The 25,108-nt window shown below is 42.8% G+C and overlaps 1 protein-coding gene across 1 annotated transcript in view; it reads left to right on the forward strand.

Annotated features, from left to right (window-relative positions):
• Positions 1 to 13,079: 13,079 nt before the first annotated feature.
• Positions 13,080 to 25,108, forward strand: part of cnga1b (cyclic nucleotide gated channel subunit alpha 1b) — a 28,955-nt gene continuing 16,926 nt past the window's right edge. The window contains exons 1-4 of the mRNA XM_042298564.1: positions 13,080 to 13,310; positions 23,824 to 23,971; positions 24,210 to 24,275; positions 24,548 to 24,613. Of these exons, the coding sequence (XP_042154498.1) occupies positions 23,850 to 23,971; positions 24,210 to 24,275; positions 24,548 to 24,613 (254 nt within the window). The 5' untranslated portion in view covers positions 13,080 to 13,310; positions 23,824 to 23,849. The remainder of the gene's footprint in view (positions 13,311 to 23,823; positions 23,972 to 24,209; positions 24,276 to 24,547; positions 24,614 to 25,108) is intronic.

A 25,108-nucleotide genomic window follows, 5' to 3' on the forward strand; every position in this document is an offset into this window, starting at 1 on the left:
ACTGGACTCTACTGGACTCTACTGGACTCTACTGGACTCATGTCGACTCATGTCTCATGTCTATGTCTCATGTCTACTACCTCTCAACTCTATTATCTTTAACCCTACCTCTCAACTCTATTATCTCTGACCCTACCTCTCAACTCTATTATCTTTAACCCTACCTCTCAACTCTATTATCTCTAACCCTCCCTACCTCTCAACTCTATTATCTCTGACCCTACCTCTCAACTCTATTATCTCTAACCCTCCCTACCTCTCAACTCTATTATCTCCGACTCTACCTCTCACCTCTATTATCTCCGACTCTACCTCTCAACTCTATTATCTGACCCTGACCCTACCTCTCAACTCTATTATCTCTGACCCTACCTCTCAACTCTATTATCTTTAACCCTACCTCTCAACTCTATTATCTCTAACCCTCCCTACCTCTCAACTCTATTATCTCTGACCCTACCTCTCAACTCTATTATCTCTAACCCTACCTCTGAACTCTATTATCTCTGACTCTACCTCTCAACTCTATTATCTCTGACCCTACCTCTCAACTCTATTATCTTTAATCCTACCTCTCAACTCTATTATCTCTAACCCTCCCTACCTCTCAATTCTATTATCTCTAACCCTCCCTACCTCTCAACTCTATTATCTCTAACCCTACCTCTCAACTCTATTATCTCTAACCCTACCTCTCAACTCTATTATCTCTAACCCTCCCTACCTCTCAACTCTATTATCTCTAACCCTACCTCTCAACTCTATTATCTCTGACCCTACCTCTCAACTCTATTATCTTTAACCCTACCTCTCAACTCTATTATCTCTGACCCTACCTCTCAACTCTATTATCTCTGACCCTACCTCTCAACTCTATTATCTTTAACCCTACCTCTCAACTCTATTATCTCTGACCCTACCTCTCAACTCTATTATCTCTGACCCTACCTCTCAACTCTATTATCTTTAACCCTACCTCTCAACTCTATTATCTCTGACCCTACCTCTCAACTCTATTATCTCTGACCCTACCTCTCAACTCTATTATCTCTAACCCTCCCTACCTCTCAACTCTATTATCTCTTTCCCTACCTCTCAACTCTATTATCTTTAACCCTACCTCTCAACTCTATTATCTCTAACCCTCCCTACCTCTCAACTCTATTATCTCCGACTCTACCTCTCACCTCTATTATCTCCGACTCTACCTCTCAACTCTATTATCTTTAACCCTACCTCTCAACTCTATTATCTCTGACCCTCCCTACCTCTCAACTCTATTATCTCTGACCCTACCTCTCAACTCTATTATCTCTGACCCTACCTCTCAACTCTATTATCTTTAACCCTACCTCTCAACTCTATTATCTCTGACCCTCCCTACCTCTCAACTCTATTATCTCTGACCCTACCTCTCAACTCTATTATCTCTGACCCTACCTCTCAACTCTATTATCTTTAACCCTACCTCTCAACTCTATTATCTCTGACCCTCCCTACCTCTCAACTCTATTATCTCTGACCCTACCTCTCAACTCTATTATCTCTGACCCTACCTCTCAACTCTATTATCTCTGACCCTACCTCTCAACTCTATTATCTCTACCTGTCAACTATATTAACCATAACTATTGATAGTGGAGTTGATAGTAGTGTAGTAGTGTAGTAGTAGTGTAGTAGTGTAGTAATGTGGATGTGGTGTAGTAGTGTAGTAGCAGTGTAGTAGTAGTGTAGTAGTGTAGTAGTATAGTAGTGTAGTAGCAGTGTAGTAGTGTAGTAGCGTAGTAGTGTAGTAGTGGTGTAGTAGGGTAGTAGTAGGGCAGTAGTGGTGTAGTATTGTAGTAGTGTAGTAGTGTAGTAGTAGTATAGTATTGTAGTAGTGTAGTAGTAGTAGTGTAGTAGTGTAGTAGTAGTAGTGCAGTAGTGTAGTAGTGTAGTCATGTGGTAGTAGTGTAGTGGTTGTGTTGTCGTGTAGTAGTAGTGTAGTAGTAGTAGTGCAGTAGTGTAGTAGTGTAGTCATGTGGTAGTAGTGTAGTGGTTGTGTTGTTGTGTAGTAGTAGTATAGTAGTGTTGTAGTAGTGCAGTACTGTAGTAGTGTAGTAATGTGGTAGTAGTGTTGTAGTAGTGTAGTAGCAGTGTAGTAGTGTAGTAGAGTGTAGTGTAGTAGTGTGGTAGTAGTGTAGTAGTGTTGTAGCAGTGTAGAAGTGTGGTGGTGAAGCAGTGTATTAGTGTAGTAGTCGTGTTGTGGTGTTGGAGTAGTGGTAGTAGTAGTGTAGTAGTGTGGTAGTGTAGTAGTAGTGTAGTAGTGTAGTAGTAGTGTAGTGGTGTGGTAGTGTAGTAGTAGTGTAGTAGTAGTGTAGTAGTGTAGTGGTAGTGTTGGGGTAGTGTATTAGTAGTGTTGCTAGTATAGTTGATAGTTGAGTTTATAGTAGTAGTGTAGTAGTGTACTAGTAGTGTTGATGGTAGAGTTGATAGTTGAGTTTATAGTAGTAGTGTAGTAGTGTAGTAGTAGTGTTGATAGTAGAGTTGATAGTAGTATAGTAGTAGTGTCGTAGTAGTGTTGATATAACAGTTGATACTGGAGTTGATAGTAGAGTTTATAGTAGTAGTGGTAGCAGTAGTGGTAGTGTAGTAGTAGTAGTGTTGATAGTAGTAGTAGTAGTAGTGTAGTAGTGTAGTAGTAGTGCAATAGTAATGAAGTAGTAGTGTAGTAGCAGTGTTGACAGTAGAGTTGATAGTAGTGTAGTAGTAGTGTTGATAGTAGAGTTGATAGTGGTGTAGTAGTGTAGTAGTAGTAGTGTAGTAGTGTTGATAGTAGATTTGTAGTAGCAGTAGTGTAGTCGTGTAGTAGTAGTGTAGTAGTGGTGTAGTAGTAGTGTAGTAGTATTGTAGTAGTGTAGTAGCAGTGTAGTTGATAGTAGTGTTGATAGCAGTGTTGATAGTAGAGTTGATAGTAGTGTAATAGTGTAGTAGTAGTAGTGTAGTAGTGTAGTGGTGTAGTAGTAACGTAGTAGTGTGGTAGTGTAGTGGTGTAGTAGTGCAGTACTATTGTAGTAGTAGTGTAGTAGTAGTGTCGTAGAAGTGTAGTGGTGTAGTAGTCGTGTAGTAGTGTAGTAGTGTAGTATTAGTGTTGATAGTAGTGTTGATAGTAGAGTTGATAGTGGTAGTATTAGTGTAGTAGTGTAGTAGTAGTGTAGTACTGTAGTAGTTGATAGTAGAGTTGATAGTGGTGTAGTAGTAGTGTAGTAGTAGTGTAGTAGTCGTGTTGATAGTAGAGTTGAAAGTGGAGTTGATAGTAGAGTTGATAGTAGTGTAGTAGTAGTGTAGTAGTGTTGATAGTAGTGTAGTAGTAGTAGTGTAGTGTAGTAGTAGTGTTGATAGTAGAGTTGAAAGTGGAGTTGATGGTAGAGTTGATCGTAGTGTAGTAGTAGTGTAGTAGTGTTGATAGTAGTGTAGTAGTAGTGTAGTGTAGTGTAGTGTAGTAGTAGTGTAGTAGTGTTGATAGTAGTGTAGTAGTAGTGTAGTGTAGTAGTAGTGTAGTAGTGCTGATAGTAGTGTAGTAGTAGTGTAGTAGTAGTGTAGTGTAGTAGTAGTGTAGTGGTGTAGTAGTCGTGTAGTGTAGTAGTAGTGTAGTAGTGTTGATAGTAGTGTAGTAGTAGTGTAGTAGTGTAGTAGTAGTGTAGTAGTAGTGCAGTAGTAGTGTTGATAGTAGAGTTGATAGTAGAGTTGATAGTAGAGTTGACAGTGGTAGTATTAGTGTAGTATTAGTGTAGTAGTTCATTAGTAGTGTAGTAGTGTGGTGGTAGTAGTAGTTTAGTGGTGTAGTAGTGGTGTAGTAGTTTAAGTAGTAGTTTGTGTAGTAGTAGTTTAGTACAGTGGTAGTGTGGTAGTGCAGTGTTAGTAGTACTGTAGTAGTGTAGTAGTAGTGTAGTTGTAGTGTAATGGTAGTGTAGTGGTGTGGTAGTGTAGTTTTAGTAGTACTGTAGTAGTGTAGTAGTAGTGTAGTAGTGTAGTTGTAGTGTAATGGTAGTGTAGTAGGCTAGTAGTGTGGTAGTGTAGTGTTAGTAGTACTGTAGTAGTGTAGTAGTAGTGTAGTAGTGTAATAGTGTAGTAGTAGTACATCTTCAGAAAACCTTTTATAAAGGATCACTGCTAAGGTCTAGATCTGCCCTGGTAGCCTCAGAGCCTGGGACAGACTGTCATAAACAACTGGTCTACTAGACAGATATTACCTGAGTTGATAGTAGAGTTGTAGTGTAGTAGTTGATAGTAGTGTAGTAGTAGTGTTGATAGTAGAGTTGATAATAGAGGTGTAGGGTAGTAGTGTAGTAGTAGTGCAGTAGTGTAGTAGTAGTGTAGTAGTGTAGTAGTAGTGTAGTAGTGTAGTAGTAGTGTAGTGCTAGTGTTGTGGTAGTGTAGTAGTAGTTTTAGTTGTGTAGCAGCAGTGTAATAGTGGAGTTGATTGTAGTAGTGTAATAGTGGAGCTGATTGTAGTGTAGTAGTAGTGTAGTAGTGTAGTAGTGTAATAGTGGAGTTGATTGTAGTGTAGTAGTCGTGTAGTAGTGTAGTAGTGTAATAGTGGAGCTGATTGTAGTGTAGTAGTAGTGTAGTAGTAGTGTAGTGCTAGTAAAGTGGGAGTGTAGTAGTAGTTTTAGTTGTGTAGCAGCAGTGTAATAGTGGAGTTGATTGTAGTGTAGTAGTGTAGTAGTGTAGTAGTGTAGTAGTAGTGTAGTAGTGTAGTAGTAGTGTAGTAGTGTAGTAGTAGTGTAGTAGCAGTGTAGTAGTAGTGTAGTCGTGTAGTAGTAGTGTTGTAATGTTGTGGTAGTGTAGTGGTAGTGTTGTAGTGTAGTAGTTTTAGTTGTGTAGCATCAGTGTAAAAAGCTGATTTAGTGTAGTAGTGTAATAGTGTAGTTGATTGTAGTGTAGTAGTGTAGTAGTGTAGTAGTGACAGAGTGTAGTAGTAAACAGTAGTGGTGTAGTGGTAGTGTAGTAGTAGGTTTAGTTGTGTAGCAGCAGTGTAATAGTGGAGCTGATTGTAGTGTAGTAGTGTAATAGTGGAGTTGATTGTAGTGTAGTAGTGTAGTAGTGTAGTAGTAGTGTAGTAGTGTAGTAGTGGTGTAGTGGTAGTGCATTAATAGTGTTGTAGTGTAGTAGTAGTGTAGTAGTATAGAAGTGTAGTAGTAGTGTAGTAGTAGCATAGTGTAGTGTAATGGTAGTGTTGTGGTAGTGTTGTGGTAGTGTAGTAGTAGTTTAGTTGTGTAGCAGCAGTGTAATAGTGGAGTTGATTGTAGTGTAGTAGTGTAATAGTGGAGTTGATTGTAGTGTAGTAGTGTAGTAGTGTAGTGTAGTAGTGTAGTAGTAGTGTAGTAGTGTAGTAGTCTAGTAGTGTAGTAGTGTAATGGTAGTGTTGTAGTGTAGTAGTAGTAGTAGTTTTAGTTGTGTAGTGCAGTAAAGTGGTAGTGTAGTGTAGTAGTGTAGTAGTAGTGTAGTAGTGTAGTAGTAGTGTAGTAGTGTAGTAGTAGTGTAGTAGTGTAGTAGCAGTGTAGTAGTAGTGTAGTAGTGTGGTAGTAGTGTAGTAGTGTAGTAGTGTAGTAGTAGTGTAGTAGCAGTGTAGTAGTAGTGTAGTCGTGTAGTAGTAGTGTTGTAATGTTGTGGTAGTGTAGTGGTAGTGTTGTGGTAGTAGTAGTTTTAGTTGTGTAGCAGCAGTGTAATAGTGGAGCTGATTGTAGTGTAGTAGTGTAATAGTGTAGTTGATTGTAGTGTAGTAGTGTAGTAGTGTAGTAGTGTAGTAGTAGTGTAGTAGTAGTGTAGTAGTGGTGTAGTGGTAGTGTAGTAGTAGGTTTAGTTGTGTAGCAGCAGTGTAATAGTGGAGCTGATTGTAGTGTAGTAGTGTAATAGTGGAGTTGATTGTAGTGTAGTAGTGTAGTAGTGTAGTAGTAGTGTAGTAGTGTAGTAGTGGTGTAGTGGTAGTGCATTAATAGTGTTGTAGTGTAGTAGTAGTGTAGTAGTATAGAAGTGTAGTAGTAGTGTAGTAGTGTAGTAGTAGCATAGTAGTAGTGTAATGGTAGTGTTGTGGTAGTGTTGTGGTAGTGTAGTAGTAGTTTAGTTGTGTAGCAGCAGTGTAATAGTGGAGTTGATTGTAGTGTAGTAGTGTAATAGTGGAGTTGATTGTAGTGTAGTAGTGTAGTAGTGTAGTAGTAGTGTAGTAGTAGTGTAGTAGTGTAGTAGTCTCATAGTAGTGTAATGGTAGTGTTGAGGTAGTGTAGTAGTAGTTTTAGTTGTGTAGCAGCAGTGTAGTAGTGGAGTTGATTGTAGTGTAGTAGTGTAGTAGTAGTGTAGTAGTAGTGTAGTAGTGTAGTAGTAGTGTAGTAGTGTAGTAGTCGTGTAGTAGTAGTGTAGTAGTGTAATAGTGGAGTTGATTGTAGTGTAGTAGTGTAGTAGTAGTGTAGTAGTGTAGTAGCAGTGTAGTGGTAGTGTAGTAGTGTGGTAGTAGTGTAGTAGTGTAGTAGTAGTGTAGTGGTAGTGTAGTAGTGTAGTAGTAGTGTAGTAGTAGTGTAGTAGTGTAGTAGTGTAGTAGTGGTGTAGTGTAGTAGTAGTGTAGTAATGTAGAAGTGTAGTAGTAGTGTAGTAGTAGTGTAATGGTAGTGTTGTGGTAGTGTAGTAGTAGTTTTAGTTGTGTAGCAGCAGTGTAATAGTGGAGTTGATTGTAGTGTAGTAGTGTAGTAGTGTAGTAGTTGTGTAGTAGTGTAGTAGTAGTGTAGTGGTAGTGTAGTAGTGTAGTAGTAGTGTAGTAGTGTAGTAGTGTAGTAGTGTAGTACTGGTGTAGTGGTAGTGCATTGGTAGTGTTGTAGTGTAGTAGTAGTGTAGTAGTGTAGTAGTAGTAGTGTAGTAGTGTAGTAGTAGTGTAGTAGTAGTGTAGTAGTGTAGTAGTGGTGTAGTGGTAGTGTAGTAGTAGGTTTAGTTGTGTAGCAGCAGTGTAATAGTGGAGCTGATTGTAGTGTAGTAGTGTAATAGTGGAGTTGATTGTAGTGTAGTAGTGTAGTAGTGTAGTAGTAGTGTAGTAGTGTAGTAGTGGTGTAGTACTGGTGTAGTGGTAGTGCATTTGTAGTGTGGTAGTAGTGTAGTAGTGTAGTAGTAGTAGTGTAGTAGTGTAGTAGTGTAGTAGTGTAGTAGTGGTGTAGTGGTAGTGTAGTAGTAGGTTTAGTTGTGTAGCAGCAGTGTAATAGTGGAGCTGATTGTAGTGTAGTAGTGTAATAGTGGAGTTGATTGTAGTGTAGTAGTGTAGTAGTGTAGTAGTGGTGTAGTAGTGTAGTAGTAGTGTAGTAGTAGTGTAGTAGTGTAATAGTGGAGTTGATTGTAGTGTAGTAGTGTAGTAGTAGTGTAGTAGTGTAGTAGCAGTGTAGTGGTAGTGTAGTAGTGTGGTAGTAGTGTAGTAGTGTAGTAGTAGTGTAGTGGTAGTGTAGTAGTGTAGTAGTGTAGTAGTAGTGTAGTAGTGTAGTAGTGTAGTAGTGTAGTGTAGTGTAGTAGTAGTGTAGTAATGTAGAAGTGTAGTAGTAGTGTAGTAGTAGTGTAATGGTAGTGTTGTGGTAGTGTAGTAGTAGTTTTAGTTGTGTAGCAGCAGTGTAATAGTGGAGTTGATTGTAGTGTAGTAGTGTAGTAGTGTAGTAGTAGTGTAGTAGTGTAGTAGTAGTGTAGTAGTAGTGTAGTAGTGTAGTAGTAGTGTAGTAGTGTAGTAGTGTAGTAGTGTAGTACTGGTGTAGTGGTAGTGCATTGGTAGTGTTGTAGTGTAGTAGTAGTGTAGTAGTGTAGTAGTAGTAGTGTAGTAGTGTAGTAGTGTAGTAGTGTAGTAGTAGTGTAGTAGTAGTGTAGTAGTGTAGTAGTGGTGTAGTGGTAGTGTAGTAGTAGGTTTAGTTGTGTAGCAGCAGTGTAATAGTGGAGCTGATTGTAGTGTAGTAGTGTAATAGTGGAGTTGATTGTAGTGTAGTAGTGTAGTAGTGTAGTAGTAGTGTAGTAGTGTAGTAGTAGTGTAGTAGTAGTGTAGTAGTGTAATAGTGGAGTTGATTGTAGTGTAGTAGTGTAGTAGTAGTGTAGTAGTGTAGTAGCAGTGCAGTGGTAGTGTAGTAGTGTGGTAGTAGTGTAGTAGTGTAGTAGTAGTGTAGTGGTAGTGTAGTAGTGTAGTAGTAGTGTAGTAGTAGTGCAGTAGTGTAGTAGTGTAGTAGTGGTGTAGTGTAGTAGTAGTGTAGTAATGTAGAAGTGTAGTAGTAGTGTAGTAGTAGTGTAATGGTAGTGTTGTGGTAGTGTAGTAGTAGTTTTAGTTGTGTAGCAGCAGTGTAATAGTGGAGTTGATTGTAGTGTAGTAGTGTAGTAGTGTAGTAGTAGTGTAGTAGTGTAGTAGTAGTGTAGTGGTAGTGTAGTAGTGTAGTAGTAGTGTAGTAGTGTAGTACTGGTGTAGTGGTAGTGCATTGGTAGTGTTGTAGTGTAGTAGTAGTGTAGTAGTGTAGTAGTAGTAGTAGTGTAGTAGTGTAGTAGTGTAGTAGTAGTGTAGTAGTAGTGTAGTAGTGTAGTAGTGGTGTAGTGGTAGTGTAGTAGTAGGTTTAGTTGTGTAGCAGCAGTGTAATAGTGGAGCTGATTGTAGTGTAGTAGTGTAATAGTGGAGTTGATTGTAGTGTAGTAGTGTAGTAGTGTAGTAGTAGTGTAGTAGTGTAGTAGTGGTGTAGTACTGGTGTAGTGGTAGTGCATTGGTAGTGTTGTAGTGTAGTAGTAGTGTAGTAGTGTAGTAGTAGTAGTGTAGTAGTGTAGTAGTGTAGTAGTGTAGTAGTAGTGTAGTAGTAGTGTAGTAGTGTAGTAGTGGTGTAGTGGTAGTGTAGTAGTAGGTTTAGTTGTGTAGCAGCAGTGTAATAGTGGAGCTGATTGTAGTGTAGTAGTGTAATAGTGGAGTTGATTGTAGTGTAGTAGTGTAGTAGTGTAGTAGTGGTGTAGTAGTGTAGTAGTAGTGTAGTAGTAGTGTAGTAGTGTAATAGTGGAGTTGATTGTAGTGTAGTAGTGTAGTAGTAGTGTAGTAGTGTAGTAGCAGTGTAGTGGTAGTGTAGTAGTGTGGTAGTAGTGTAGTAGTGTAGTAGTAGTGTAGTGGTAGTGTAGTAGTGTAGTAGTAGTGTAGTAGTAGTGTAGTAGTGTAGTAGTGTAGTAGTGGTGTAGTGTAGTAGTAGTGTAGTAATGTAGAAGTGTAGTAGTAGTGTAGTAGTAGTGTAATGGTAGTGTTGTGGTAGTGTAGTAGTAGTTTTAGTTGTGTAGCAGCAGTGTAATAGTGGAGTTGATTGTAGTGTAGTAGTGTAGTAGTGTAGTAGTAGTGTAGTAGTGTAGTAGTAGTGTAGTAGTGTAGTAGTGTAGTAGTGTAGTACTGGTGTAGTGGTAGTGCATTGGTAGTGTTGTAGTGTAGTAGTAGTGTAGTAGTGTAGTAGTAGTAGTGTAGTAGTGTAGTAGTGTAGTAGTAGTGTAGTAGTAGTGTAGTAGTGTAGTAGTGGTGTAGTGGTAGTGTAGTAGTAGGTTTAGTTGTGTAGCAGCAGTGTAATAGTGGAGCTGATTGTAGTGTAGTAGTGTAATAGTGGAGTTGATTGTAGTGTAGTAGTGTAGTAGTGTAGTAGTAGTGTAGTAGTGTAGTAGTGGTGTAGTAGTAGTGTAATGGTAGTGTTGTGGTAGTGTAGTAGTAGTTTTAGTTGTGTAGCAGCAGTGTAATAGTGGAGTTGATTGTGTGTGCATTAGTGCATTAGTAGTGTTGTAGTGTAGTAGTAGTGTTGTAGTATAGAAGTGTAGTAGTAGTGTAGTAGTGTAGTAGTCGCATAGTAGTAGTGTAATGGTAGTGTTGTGGTAGTGTAGTAGTAGTTTTAGTTGTGTAGCAGCAGTGTAATAGTGGAGTTGATTGTAGTGTAGTAGTGTAATAGTGGAGTTGATTGTAGTGTAGTAGTGTAGTAGTGTAGTAGTAGAGTAGTAGTAGTGTAGTAGTGTAGTAGTGTCATAGTAGTGTAATGGTGGAGTTGATTGTAGTGTAGTAGTGTAGTAGTGTAGTAGTAGAGTAGTAGTAGTGTAGTAGTGTAGTAGTGTCATAGTAGTGTAATGGTAGTGTTGAGGTAGTGTAGTAGTAGTTTTAGTTGTGTAGCAGCAGTGTAATAGTGGAGTTGATTGTAGTGTAGTAGTGTAGTAGTAGTGTAGTAGTAGTGTAGTAGTGTAGTAGTAGTGTAGTGGTAGTGTAGTAGTGTAGTAGTAGTGTAGTAGTAGTGTAGTAGTAGTGTAGTAGTGTAATAGTGGAGTTGATTGTAGTGTAGTAGTGTAGTAGTAGTGTAGTAGTGTAGTAGCAGTGTAGTGGTAGTGTAGTAGTGTAGTAGTAGTGTAGTAGTGTAGTAGTGTAGTAGTAGTGTAGTGGTAGTGTAGTAGTGTAGTAGTAGTGTAGTAGTAGTGTAGTAGTGTAGTAGTGTAGTAGTGTAGTAGTGGTGTAGTGTAGTAGTAGTGTAGTAATGTAGAAGTGTAGTAGTAGTGTAGTAGTAGTGTAATGGTAGTGTTGTGGTAGTGTAGTAGTAGTTTTAGTTGTGTAGCAGCAGTGTAATAATGGAGTTGATTGTAGTGTAGTAGTGTAGTAGTGTAGTAGTAGTGTAGTAGTGTAGTAGTAGTGTAGTGGTAGTGTAATAGTAGTGTAGTAGTGTAGTAGTGTAGTACTGGTGTAGTGGTAGTGCATTGGTAGTGTTGTAGTGTAGTAGTGTAGTAGTAGTCGTGTAGTAGTGTAGTAGTGTAGTAGTGTAGTAGTAGTGCAGTGGTAGTGTTGTGGTAGTGTAGTAGTAGTTTTAGTTGTGTAGCAGCAGTGTAATAGTGGAGTTGATTGTAGTTTAGTAGTGTAATAGTGGAGTTGATTGTAGTGTAGTGGTAGTGTTGTGGTAGTGTTGTGGTAGTGTAGCAGTGTAGTAGTAGTGTAGTAGTAGTGTTGTCGTGTAGTAGTAGTGTAGTTGTGTAGTAGTAGTGTAGTAGCAGTGTAGTAGTGGTGTAGTAGTGTAGTACTGTAGTAGTAGTGTAGTAGTAGTGTAGTGGTAGTGGTGTGGTAGTGTAGTAGTCGTTTTAGTTGTTTAGCAGCAGTGTAATAGTGGAGCTGATTATAGTGTAGTAGTGTAATAGTGGAGTTGATTGTAGTGTAGTAGTGTAGTAGTGTAGTAGTAGTGTAGTAGTAGTGTAGTGGTAGTGTAGTAGTTGTGTAGTAGTGTAGTAGTGTAGTAGTGGTGTAGTGGTAGTGCATTGGTAGTGTTGTAGTGTACTAGTAGTAGTAGTAGTAGTGTAGTAATAGTGGAGTTGATTGTAGTGTAGTGTAGTAGTGTAGTAGTAGTGTAATGGTAGTGTTGAGGTAGTGTAGTAGTAGTTTTAGTTGTGTAGCAGCAGTGTAATAGTGGAGTTGATTGTAGTGTAGTAGTGTAGTAGTAGTGTAGTAGTAGTGTAGCAGTGTAGTAGTAGTGTAGTGGTAGTGTAGTAGTGTGGTAGTAGTGTAGTAGTAGTGTAGTAGTGTAATAGTGTAGTTGATTGTAGTGTAGTAGTGTAGTAGTAGTGTAGTAGTGTAGTAGTAGTGTAGTAGTAGTGTAGTAGTACTGTAGTGGTACTGTAGTAGTGTAGTAGTAGTGTAGTGGTAGTGTAGTAGTGTAGTAGTAGTGTAGTAGTAGTGTAGTAGTACTGTAGTAGTACTGTAGTAGTGTAGTAGTAGTGTAGTAGTTGTGTAGTAGTGTAGTAGTGTAGTAGAGGTGTAGTGGTAGTGCATTAGTAGTGTTGTAGTGGTGTAGTAGTAGTGGTGTCGTGTAGTAGTGGTGTAGTTGTGTAGTAGTAGTGTAGTAGTAGTGTAGTAGCAGTGTAGTAGTTTAGTAGTAGTGTAGTAGTGTAGTAGTGTAGTAGTAGTGTAGTAGTAGTGTAGTGGTAGTGTTGTGGTAGTGTAGTAGTAGTTTTAGTTGTGTAGCAGCAGTGTAATACTGGAGCTGATTGCAGTGTAGAAGTGTAGTAGTAGTGTAGTGGTAGTGTAGTAGTAGTGTAGTAGTGTGGTGGTAGTGTTGTGGTAGTGTAGAAGTAGTTACAGTTGTGTAGCAGCAGTGTAATAGTGGAGCTGATTGCAGTGTAGAAGTGTGACAGACAGTTGCATAGTCATTCCCCTAGGGGGCGGTATAGGACAGGATACTGTCATGTTTTCTTCCTTGGTGTTTTCCTCTAGCTCCAGATCTAGGACCCAACTGGGGGACATTCTAACCTGACCCAGGATCAGTGTGTAGGAGGAAACTTCACCCTGCACGGTTCCAACCATCTCAATTTACCTTTCCATGATCCTTCCTCCTTCTTCGCCACCTCCTTCTCAATCATATGGGCGGAGAAGCTCCAAGCCCCCTCCCCTCGGATCTTCTTCTCCAATTGGTTTTGAGAAGGAAGCGAGGAGTGAGGATACAAGGAGAGGAATGAACGAGATGATGAATTGAAATGGAGCCATGCATTGTCTCTAGATCCTGCACACTCAGCTCGATCGCCTCTAATCAGGCACACACACACACACACACACACACACACACACACACACACACACACACACACACACACACACAGACACAGACACACACACACACACACACACACACACACACACACACACACACACACACACACACACACACACACACACACACACACACACACACACACACACACACACACACACACACACACACACACACACACACACACACACACACACACACACACACACACACACACACACACACACACACACAGCTCACTGTTCTAAGTCTTTGTAATCCTATTAATTCTTCTCCTCTGGTTAAATGCTGCTCCCAGCACACCTCATGAGAAACAGGATCCTGTGTGTGTGTGTGTGTGTGTGTGTGTGTGTGTGTGTGTGTGTGTGTGTGTGTGTGTGTGTGTGTGTGTGTGTGTGTGTGTGTGTGCGTGTGCGTGTGCGTGTGCGTGCGCGTGCGTGTGCGTGCAGTGTGAAGTGTGTAGTGTGTGTGTGTGATGGCCACGTTATTATCCATGTTCCTAATCCCCTAAACCCTCCTCAGGGTCAGAGCGTTTCAGTGATCCTCGAGACACACAGAGTTTTACCTGGAATATTTCAAACGCTTCCAATTTGTGGTGTGTGACGCGGGGTCAGGTCCGAGCCAAGGGGTTTCCATGACGATGAGCGAGCACCCTGGTTGGTGGACGGTACCACTGCAGGAGTTCTGTGTGTAGAAAGAGAGGAAGGGCATGTCTTTAGCTAACTAGGGGCAGGAATAACCTAGCAACAGGTGAGTTGCAGAGTGGAGGAGATACTTCAAAAATATCATGCTTCATGTTGTTATGTTGTTGTTGTTGTTGTTTGATACGTATGTGCTCTGGGCCTTGGTCCTTTATCAATGGGCCTTGGTCCTTTATCAATGGGCCTTGGTCATTTAACAATGGGCCTTGGTCATTTAACAATGGGCCTTGGTCATTTAACAATGGGCCTTGGTCATTTAACAATGGGCCTTGGTCATTTAACAATGGGCCTTGGTCATTTAACAATGGGCCTTGGTCATTTAACAATGGGCCTTGGTCCTTTATCAATGGGCCTTGGTCATTTAACAATGGGCCTTGGTCATTTAACAATGGGCCTTGGTCATTTAACAAATGGGCCTTGGTCATTTAACAATGGGCTTGGTCATTTAACAATGAGCCTTGGTCATTTAACAATGGGCCTTGGTCATTTAACAATGAGCCTTGGTCATTTAACAATGGGCCTTGGTCATTTAACAATGGGCCTTGGTCCTTTAACAATGTGGTTGGATCTTCAGATAACCCCACACACTCAGTTCCAATTGATCAAAGTGTTTTAATTGACTTGCAGTGACTCATTCCCTTTGGAATCATTTATCTGATCATCCTGATTCGTTAGTTATTAGTTCATTCAATAACTCCTCCTTCAATCTGGTTGGCCATATCCATTCTTTAGCTCTGATTGGTTTGGAAGACATTGATCAAGATTAATATCTAGTACATTTTCACAAGTTCTCTGAATGAAGTAATACATATGACGATCATAGGTATCGTATATGACGGATTTCTATGAATGTTCCTCTTACGTTGATTGGCTTTAGATTGATTATGTTAATTAATAGTGACATACATCAAAGCTCTGTTTCTACCAATCAGATGCCTCCGCAGCTGGGAGGCTGAGTTATTCTTGTACAATAGACATTAGGGATGTATCAGATAGCTGAGAGAGAGAGAGAGAGAGAGAGAGAGAGAGAGAGAGAGAGAGACAGAGAGGGAGAGGGCGAGGGCGAGAGGACCGAGGACTGCACTGTCATGTCTTTGTAAGCCTGTTGCCTAGCAGAAAACATTTCATCAAAGTCTCTAGCAGCACACCCTTCATCAGTCTCTAGCAGCACACCCTTCATCAATGTCTTGAGCAGCACACCCTTCATCAGTCTCTAGCAGCACACCCTTCATCAATGTCTCTAGCAGCACACCCTTCATCAGTCTCTAGCAGCACACCCTTCATCGAAGTCTCTAGCAGCACACCCTTCATCAATGTCTCTAGCAGCACACCCTTCATCAGTCTCTAGCAGCACACCCTTCATCAAGTCTCTAGCAGCACACCCTTCATCAATGCACACCCTTCATCAATGTCTCTAGCAGCACACCCTTCATCAGCTAGCAGCACACCCTTCATCAGTCTCTAGCAGCACACCCTTCCTTTCACCCTTCATCAAGTCTCTAGCAGCACACCCTTCATCAAGTCTCTAGCAGCACACCCTTCATCAAGTCTCTAGCAGCACACCCTTCATCAATGTCTCTAGCAGCACACCCTTCATCAGTCTCTAGCAGCACACCCTTCATCAATGTCTCTAGCAGCACACCCTTCATCAATGTCTCTAGCAGCACACCCTTCATCAAAGTCTCTAGCAGCACACCCTTCATCAAGTCTCTAGCAGCACACCCTTCATCAAAGTCTCTAGCAGCACACCCTTCATCAAAGTCTCTAGCAGCACACCCTTCATCAGTCTCTAGCAGCACACCCCTCATCGAAGTCTCTAGCAGCACACCCCTCATCAGTCTCTAGCAGCACACCCCTCATCAGTCTCTAGCAGCACACCCTTCATCAATGTCTCACCCCTCATCAGTCTCTAGCAGCACACCCCTCATCAGTCTCTAGCAGCACACCCTTCATCAATGTCTCTAGCAGCACACCCCCCCTCATCAGCACACCCCTCAAGTCTCTAGCAGCACACCCCTCATCAGTCTCTCATCAGTCTCAGCAGCACACCCTTCATCAATGTCTCTAGCAGCACACCCTCATCAGTCTCTAGCAGCACACCCTCATCAGTCTCTAGCAGCACACCCTCATCAGTCTCTAGCAGCACACCCCTCATCAAGTCTCTAGCAGCACACCCTCATCAGTCTCTAGCAGCACACCCCTCATCAGTCTCTAGCAGCACACCCCTCATCAGTCTCTAGCAGCAGTCTCTAGCAGCACACCCTCATCAGTCTCTAGCAGCACACCCTTCATCACCCTTCATGTCTCTAGCAGCACACCCTTCATCATGTCTCTAGCAGCACACCCCTCATCCCTCATCAAGTCTCTAGCAGCACACCCCTCATCAGTCTCTAGCAGCACACCCCTCATCAGTCTCTAGCAGCACACCAGTCTCTCATCAATAGCAGCACACCCTCATCAGTCTCTAGCAGCACACCCCTCATCAGTCTCTAGCAGCACACCCTTCATCAATGTCTCTAGCAGCACACCCCTCATCAGTCTCTAGCAGCACACCCCTCATCAGTCTCTAGCAGCACACCCCTCATCAGTCTCTAGCAGCACACATCCTTCAATCAGTCTCTAGCAGCACACCCTTCATCATCAGTCTCTAGCAGCACACCCTCATGTCTCTAGCAGCACACCCCTCATCAGTCTCTCAGTCTCTAGCAGCACCCCTCATCAGTCTCTAGCAGCACACCCCTCATCAGTCTCTAGCAGCACACCCCTCATCAGTCTCTAGCAGCACACCCCTCATCAGTCTCTAGCAGCACACCCCTCATCAGTCTCTAGCAGCACACCCCTCATCAGTCTCTAGCAGCACACCCCTCATCAGTCTCTAGCAGCACACCCCTCATCAGTCTCTAGCAGCACACCTCATCAGTCTCTAGCAGCACCCTCATCAGTCTCTAGCAGCACACCCCTCATCCCTTCATCAGTCTCTAGCAGCACACCCCTCATCAGTCTCTAGCAGCACCCCTCATCAGTCCTTCATCAGTCTCTAGCAGCACACCCCTCATCAGTCTCTAGCAGCACACCCCTCATCAGTCTCTCAGCAGCACACCCCTCATCAGTCTCTAGCAGCACACCCCTCATCAGTCTCTAGCAGCACACCCTCATCAGTCAGTCTCTAGCAGCACACCCCTCATCAGTCTCTAGCAGCACACCCCTCATCAGTCTCTAGCAGCACACCCTTCATCAGTCTCTAGCAGCACACCCTCATCAGTCTCTAGCAGCACACCCTCATCAGTCTCTAGCAGCACACCCTTCATCAGCAGCACCCCTCATCAGTCTCTAGCAGCACACCCCTCATCAGTCTCTAGCAGCACACCCCTCATCAGTCTCTAGCAGCACACCCCTCATCAGTCTCTAGCAGCACACCCCTCATCAGTCTCTAGCAGCACACCCCTCATCAGTCTCTAGCAGCACACCCCTCATCAGTCTCTAGCAGCACACCCTCATCAGTCTCAGCACTTCATCAGTCCCTCATCAGTCTCTAGCAGCACACCCCTCATCAGTCTCTAGCAGCACACCCTCATCAGTCTCTAGCAGCACACCCTTCATCAGCAGCACACCCTCATCAGTCTCTAGCAGCACACCCTCATCAGTCTCTAGCAGCACACCCCATCAGTCTCAGCAGCACACCCTTCATCAGTCTCTAGCAGCACACCCTTCATCAGTCTCAGTCTCATCAGCAGCACACACCCTCATCAGTCTCTAGCAGCACACCCTTCATCAGTCTCTAGCAGCACACCCTTCATCAGTCTCTAGCAGCACACCTCATCAGTCTCTAGCAGCACACCCTCATCAGTCTCTAGCAGCACACCCCTCATCAGTCTCTAGCAGCACACCCCTCATCAGTCTCTAGCAGCACACCCCTCATCAGTCTCTAGCAGCACACCCTCATCAGTCTCTCATCAGTCTCTAGCACACCCCTCATCAGTCTCTAGCAGCACACCCCTTCATCAGTCTCTAGCAGCACACCCTCATCAGTCTCTCTAGCAGCACACCCTCATCAGTCTCTAGCAGCACACCCCTCATCAGTCTCTAGCACACCCTCATCAGCAGCACACCCTCATCAGTCTCTAGCAGCACACCCCTCATCAGTCTCTTCATCAGTCTCTAGCAGCACCCTCATCAGTCTCTTCATCAGTCTCTAGCAGCACACCCTTCAGTCTCTAGCAGCACACCCTCTTCATCAGTCTCTAGCAGCACACCCTTCATCAGTCTCTAGCAGCAGCACACCCCTCATCATCAGCACACCCCTCTCAGTCTCAGCAGCACCCCTCATCAGTCTCTAGCAGCACACCCCTCATCAGTCTCTAGCAGCACACCCTCATCAGTCTCAGTCTCATCAGTCTCTAGCAGCACACCCCTTCATCAGTCTCTAGCAGCACACCCCTCATCAGTCTCTAGCAGCACACCCTCATCAGTCTCTAGCAGCACACCCTCATCAGTCTCTAGCAGCACACCCCTCATCAGTCTCTAGCAGCACACCCTCATCAGTCTCTCAGTCTCTAGCAGCACACCCCTCATCAGTCTCTAGCAGCACACCCCTCATCAGTCTCTAGCAGCACACCCCTCATCAGTCTCTAGCAGCACACCCCTCATCAGTCTCTAGCAGCACACCCTCATCAGTCTCTAGCAGCACACCCCTCATCAGTCTCTAGCAGCACACCCTCATCAGTCTCTAGCAGCACACCCTTCATCAGTCTCTAGCAGCACACCCCTCATCAGTCTCTAGCAGCACACCCCTCATCAGTCTCTAGCAGCACACCCTCATCAGTCTCTAGCAGCACACCCTCATCAGTCTCTAGCAGCACACCCTCCAGTCTCATCAGTCTCTAGCAGCACACCCTTCATCAGTCTCTAGCAGCACACCCTTCATCAGTCTCTAGCAGCACACCCCTCATCAGTCTCTAGCAGCACACCCCTCATCAGTCTCTAGCAGCACACCCCTCATCAGTCTCTAGCAGCACACCCCTCATGCAGTCTCTCAGCAGCACACCCCTCATCAGTCTCTAGCAGCACACCCTTCATCAGTCTCTAGCACACCCTCATCAGTCTCTAGCAGCACACACCCCTCCCTCATCAGTCTCTAGCAGCATCACCCCTCATCAGTCTCTAGCAGCACACCCCTCATCAGCAGCAGCACCCTCATCAGTCTCTAGCAGCACACCCCTCATCAGTCTCTAGCAGCACACCCCTCATCAGTCTCTAGCAGCACACCCCTCATCAGTCTCTAGCAGCACACCCCTCATCAGTCTCTAGCAGCACACCTCGAAACATTCTGTTCTAGGTTCGATAACACTAACATGGCACTAACATGGCACTAACATGGCACTAACATGGCACTAACATGGCACTAACATGGCACTAACATGGCTGCCATTGAGTTATGTGAAGTAAGGGGGACATCAATAAACGTACAGTGTTGTGGTTCTGACAGGTTGTCATCATGGAGGAATCTGACCAGCTAGCTGTCGTATCAACTAGTCCCACTACTCTATCTGAGTATCAACTAGTCCCACTACTCTATCTGAGTATCAACTAGTCCCACTATTCTATCTGAGTATCAACTAGTCCCACTACTCTATCTGAGTATCAACTAGTCCCACTACTCTATCTGAGTATCAACTAGTCCCACTACTCTATCTGAGTATCAACTAGTCCCACTACTCTATCTGAGTATCAACTAGTCCCACTACTCTATCTGAGTATCAACTAGTCCCAGTCCCACTACTCTATCTGAGTATCAACTAGTCCCACTACTCTATCTGAGTATCAACTAGTCCCACTACTCTATCTGAGTATCAACTAGTCCCACTACTCTATCTGAGCATAAACTAGTTTCAGTCCACCTACTCTATCTGAGTATCAACTAGATTCAGTCCCGCTACTCTATCTGAGTATCAACTAGATTCAGTCCCGCTACTCTAGTCCCACTACTCTATCTGAGTATCAACTAGTTTCAGTCCCACTACTCTATCTGAGTATCAACTAGTCCCACTACTCTATCTGATATCAACTAGTCCCACTATTCTAACTGAGTATCAACTAGTCCCACTACTCTATCTGAGCATAAACTAGTCCCACTACTCTATCTGAGTATCAACTAGTCCCACTACTCTATCTGAGCATAAACTAGTTTCAGTCCCACTACTCTATCTGAGTATCAACTAGATTCAGTCCCGCTACTCTATCTGAGTATCAACTAGATTCAGTCCCGCTACTCTATCTGAGTATCAACTAGTCTCAGTCCCACTACTCTATGTGATATCAACTAGTCCCACTACTCTATCTGAGTATCAACTAGTCCCACTACTCTATCTGATATCAACTAGTCCCACTACTCTATCTGAGTATCAACTAGTCCCACTACTCTATCTGAGTATCAACTAGTCCCACTACTCTATCTGAGTATCAACTAGTCCCACTACTCTATCTGAGTATCAACTAGTCCCACTACTCTATCTGAGTATCAACTAGTTTCAGTCCCACTACTCTATCTGAGTATCAACTAGTCCCACTACTCTATCTGATATCAACTAGTCCCACTATTCTAACTGAGTATCAACTAGTCCCACTACTCTATCTGGGTATAAACTAGTCCCACTACTCTATCTGATATCAACTAGTCTCTGTCCCACTACTCTATCTGAGTATCAACTAGTCTCTGTCCCACTACTCTATCTGAGTATCAACTAGACCCACTACTCTATCTGAGTATCAACTAGTCCCACTACTCTATCTGAGTATCAACTAGTCTCAGTCCCACTATATCTGATATCAACTAGTCCCACTACTCTATTTGAGTATCAACTAGTCTCTCTACTCTATCTGAGTTTCAACTAGTCCCACTACTCTTTCTGAGTATCAACTAGTCCCAGTCCCACTACTCTATCTGAGTATCAACTAGTCCCACTACTCTATCTGAGTATCAACTAGTCCCACTACTCTATCTGAGTATCAACTAGTCTCAGTCCCACTACTCTATCTGATATCAACTAGTCCCACTACTCTATCTGAGTATCAACTAGTCCCACTACTCTATCTGAGTTTCAACTAGTCCCACTACTCTTTCTGAGTGTCAACTAGTCCGACTACTCTATCTGAGTATCAACTAGTCCCAGTCCCACTACTCTATCTGAGTATCAACTAGTCCCACTACTCTATCTGAGAATCAACTAGTCCCACTACTCTATCTGATTTTCAACTAGTCCCACTACTCTATCTGAGTGTCAACTAGTCCCACTACTCTATCTGAGTATCAATTAGTCCCACTACTCTATCTGAGTATCAATTAGTCCCACTACTCTATCTGAGTATCAATTAGTCCCACTACTCTATCTGAGTATCAACTAGTCCCGCTACTCTATCTGAGAATCAACTAGTCCCACTACTCTATCTGAGTTTCAACTAGTCCCACTACTCTATCTGAGTGTCAACTAGTCCCACTACTCTATCTGAGTATCAACTAGTCCCACTACTCTATCTGATATCAACTAGTCCCACTACTCTATCTGAGTATCAACTAGTCCCACTACTCTATCTGAGTATCAACTAGTCCCACTACTCTATCTGAGTATCAACTAGTCCCAGTCCCACTACTCTATCTGAGTATCAACTTGTCCCAGTCCCACTACTCTATCTGAGTATCAACTAGTCCCACTACTCTATCTGAGTGTCAACTAGTCCCACTACTCTATCTGAGTATCAAGTAGTCCCAGTCCCACTACTCTATCTGAGTATCAACTAGTCCCACTACTCTATCTAAGTATCAACTAGTCCCACTACTCTATCTAAGTTTCAACTAGTCCCACTACTCTATCTGAGTGTCAACTAGTCCCACTACTCTCTCTGAGTATCAACTTGTCCAACTACTCTATCTGATATCAACTAGTCCCACTACTCTATCTGATATCAACTAGTCCCACTACTCTATCTGAGTATCAACTAGTCCCAGTCCCACTATTCTAACTGAGTATCAACTAGTCCCACTATTCTATCTGACATCAACTAGTCCCACTACTCTATCGGAGTATAAACTAGTCCCACTACTCTATCTGAGTATCAACTAGTCCCAGTCCCACTACTCTATCTGAGTATAAACTAGTCTCAGTCCCACTACTCTATCTGAGTATCAACTAGTCCCAGTCCCACTATTCTATCTGAGTATCAACTAGTCCCACTACTCTATCTGAGTATCAACTAGTCCCACTACTCTATCTGAGTATCAACTAGTCCCAGTCCCACTACTTTATCTGAGTATCAACTAGTCCCACTATTCTATCTGAGTATCAACTAGTCCCACTACTCTATCTGAGTATCAACTAGTCCCACTACTCTATCTGAGTATCAACTAGTCCCACTACTCTATCTGAGTATCAACTAGTCCCACTACTCTATCTGAGTATCAACTAGTCCCAGTCCCACTACTCTATCTGAGTATCAACTAGTCCCACTACTCTATCTGAGTATCAACTAGTCCCAGTCCCACTACTCTATCTTATATCAACTAGTCCCAGTCCCACTACTCTATCTGAGTATAAACTAGTCCCACTACTCTATCTGAGTATCAACTAGTCCCACTACTCTATCTGAGTATCAACTAGTCCCAGTCCCACTACTCTATCTGAGTATCAACTAGTCCCACTACTCTATCTGAGTATCAACTAGTCCCAGTCCCACTACTCTATCTGATATCAACTAGTCTCAGTCCCACTACTCTATCTGAGTATCAACTAGTCCCACTACTCTATCTGATATCAACTAGTCTCAGTCCCACTACTCTATCTGAGTATCAACTAGTCCCAGTCCCACTACTCTATCTGAGTATCAACTAGTCCCAGTCCCACTACTCTATCTGAGTATCAACTAGTCCCACTACTCTATCTATCTAGTCCCACTACTCTATCTGAGTATCAACTAGTCCCACTACTCTATCTGAGTATCAACTTGTCTCAGTCCCACTACTCTATCTGAGTATCAATTAGTCCCACTACTCTATCTGAGTATCAACTAGTCCCAGTCCCACTACTCTATCTGATATCAACTAGTCCCACTACTCTATCTGAGTATCAATTAGTCCCACTACTCTATCTGAGTATCAACTAGTCCCACTACTCTATCTGAGTATCAACTAGTCCCACTACTCTATCTGAGTATCAACTAGTCCCACTACTCTATCTGAGTATCAACTAGTCCCACTACTCTATCTGAGTATCAACTTGTCTCGGTCCCACTACTCTATCTGAGTATCAACTAGTCTCAGTCCCACTACTCTATCTGAGTATCAACTAGTCCCACTACTCTATCTGAGTATCAACTAGTCGCACTATCAACTAGTCCCACTACTCTATCTGAGTATCAACTAGTCCCAGTCCCACTACTATCAACTAGTCCCACTACTCTATCTGAGTATCAACTAGTCTCAGTCCCACTACTCTATCTGAGTATCAACTAGTCCCACTACTCTATCTGAGTATCAACTAGTCCCACTACTCTATCTGAGTATCAACTAGTCCCACTAGTCCCACTACTCTATCTGAGTATCAACTAGTCCCACTACTCTATCTGAGTATCAACTAGTCCCACTACTCTATCTGAGTATCAACTAGTCCCCAGTCCCACTACTCTATCTGAGTCTCAACTAGTCCCACTACTCTATCTGATATCAACTAGTCCCACTACTCTATCTGAGTATCAACTAGTCCCACTACTCTATCTGAGTATCAGTCCCACTACTACTCTATCTGAGTATCAACTAGTCCCACTATCTATCTGAGTATCAACTAGTCCCACTACTCTATCTGAGTATCAACTAGTCCCACTACTCTATCTGAGTATAAACTAGTCCCACTACTCTATCTGAGTATCAACTAGTCCCACTACTCTATCTGAGTATCAACTAGTCCCACTACTCTATCTGAGTATCAACTAGTCCCACTACTCTATCTGATATCAACTAGTCCCACTACTCTATCTGAGTATCAACTAGTCCCACTACTCTATCTGAGTATCAACTAGTCCCACTACTCTATCTGAGTATCAACTAGTCCCACTACTCTATCTGAGTATCAACTAGTCCCACTACTCTATCTGAGTATCAACTAGTCCCACTACTCTATCTGAGTATCAACTAGTCCCACTACTCTATCTGATGTCAACTAGTTCCACTACTCTATCTGAGTATCAACTAGTCCCACTACTCTATCTGAGTATCAACTAGTCCCAGTCCCACTACTATCTATCTGAGTATCAACTAGTCCCACTACTCTATCTGAGTATCAACTAGTCCCACTAGTCCTCTATCTGAGTATCAACTAGTCCCACTACTCTATCTGAGTATCAACTAGTCCCACTACTCTATCTGAGTATCAACTAATCCCACTACTCTATCTGAGTATAAACTAGTCCCACTACTCTATCTGAGTATCAACTAGTCCCACTACTCTATCTGAGTATCAACTAGTCCTAGTCCCTCTACTCTATCTGAGATAGGGCTGTTACTTCTGACCTCACAGGAAACCAAGAGGAAGAAGTTCCTGCGATGTCAGTGAAGGTGACCCCTGTGACCCCTGCTGGCCCCGCCCACCCCCAGCCCTGCTCTCCGCCACTCATCGTTCTGCAGGATATGGAGGGGGAGACAGAGGAGAGGGGCGAGGTACACAGGTAAGGACCTATAGACCATAGAACCTTGAACTTTAGAACGTAGAACATAGAACTTTAGAACACTGAACATAGAACCTAGAACACTGAACATAGAACATAGAACACTGAACATAGAACCTAGAACACTGAACATAGAACCTAGAACACTGAACATAGAACCTAGAACACTGAACATAGAACCTAGAACACTGAACATAGAACCTAGAACTGACTTCTGATATTATGATCTCTCATCCAGGTGTTTAAGGAGCTCCGGTGTGCAGGTTCCATTCAACATGAACAACAGCAACAGCAACGAGGAAGAGTAAGAACACACACAGACCCAAATATGGACGATAACGTACTTTGCGACCCTAGTCCTGAAGTCTACAAAGGGATACTGCTTCATGTTCTATTTACTCAGAGTCAGATGAACTCATGGGTAATGTTTGTATATAAATATAAATGCTGTATGAGGGAAGTTAGCGGTTGTTTTGCTAAGCCAATGCTAACTAGTGTTAGAGCAATGACTGTAAGTCTACTGGTAGGGTAACATAACAGTATGACATCAACAGTAATTGTTCTGATCTTTCCTAGGGAACAGAAGAAGAAGACAAGTAAAAAGGAGAGGAAAGAGAAAAAGGAGAGGAAAGAGAAAAAGGAGTAAGGACCAGACTGATCTCATGACAGAACAATCTCACCTCTAGTTTCCAGACTGATCTCATGACAGAACAATCTCACCTCTAGTTTCCAGACTGATCTCATGACAGAACAATCTCACCTCTAGTTTCCAGACTGATCTCATGACAGAACAATCTCACCTCTAGTTTCCAGACTGATCTCATGACAGAACAATCTCACCTCTAGTTTCCAGAACAATCTCACCTCTAGTTTCCAGACAGATCTCATGACAGAACAATCTCACCTCTAGTTTCCAGAACAATCTCACCTCTAGTTTCCAGAACAATCTCACCTCTAGTTTCCAGAACAATCTCACCTCTAGTTTCCAGAACAATCTCACCTCTAGTTTCCAAAACAATCTCACCTCTAGTTTCCAGAACAATCTCACCTCTAGTTTCCAGAACAATCTCACCTCTAGTTTCCAGAACAATCTCACCTCTAGTTTCCAGAACAATCTCACCTCTAGTTTCCAGAACA

Source organism: Oncorhynchus tshawytscha, linkage group LG15 (genome assembly GCF_018296145.1).
Source record: "Oncorhynchus tshawytscha isolate Ot180627B linkage group LG15, Otsh_v2.0, whole genome shotgun sequence".
NCBI classification, from domain to species: Eukaryota; Metazoa; Chordata; class Actinopteri; order Salmoniformes; family Salmonidae; genus Oncorhynchus; species Oncorhynchus tshawytscha.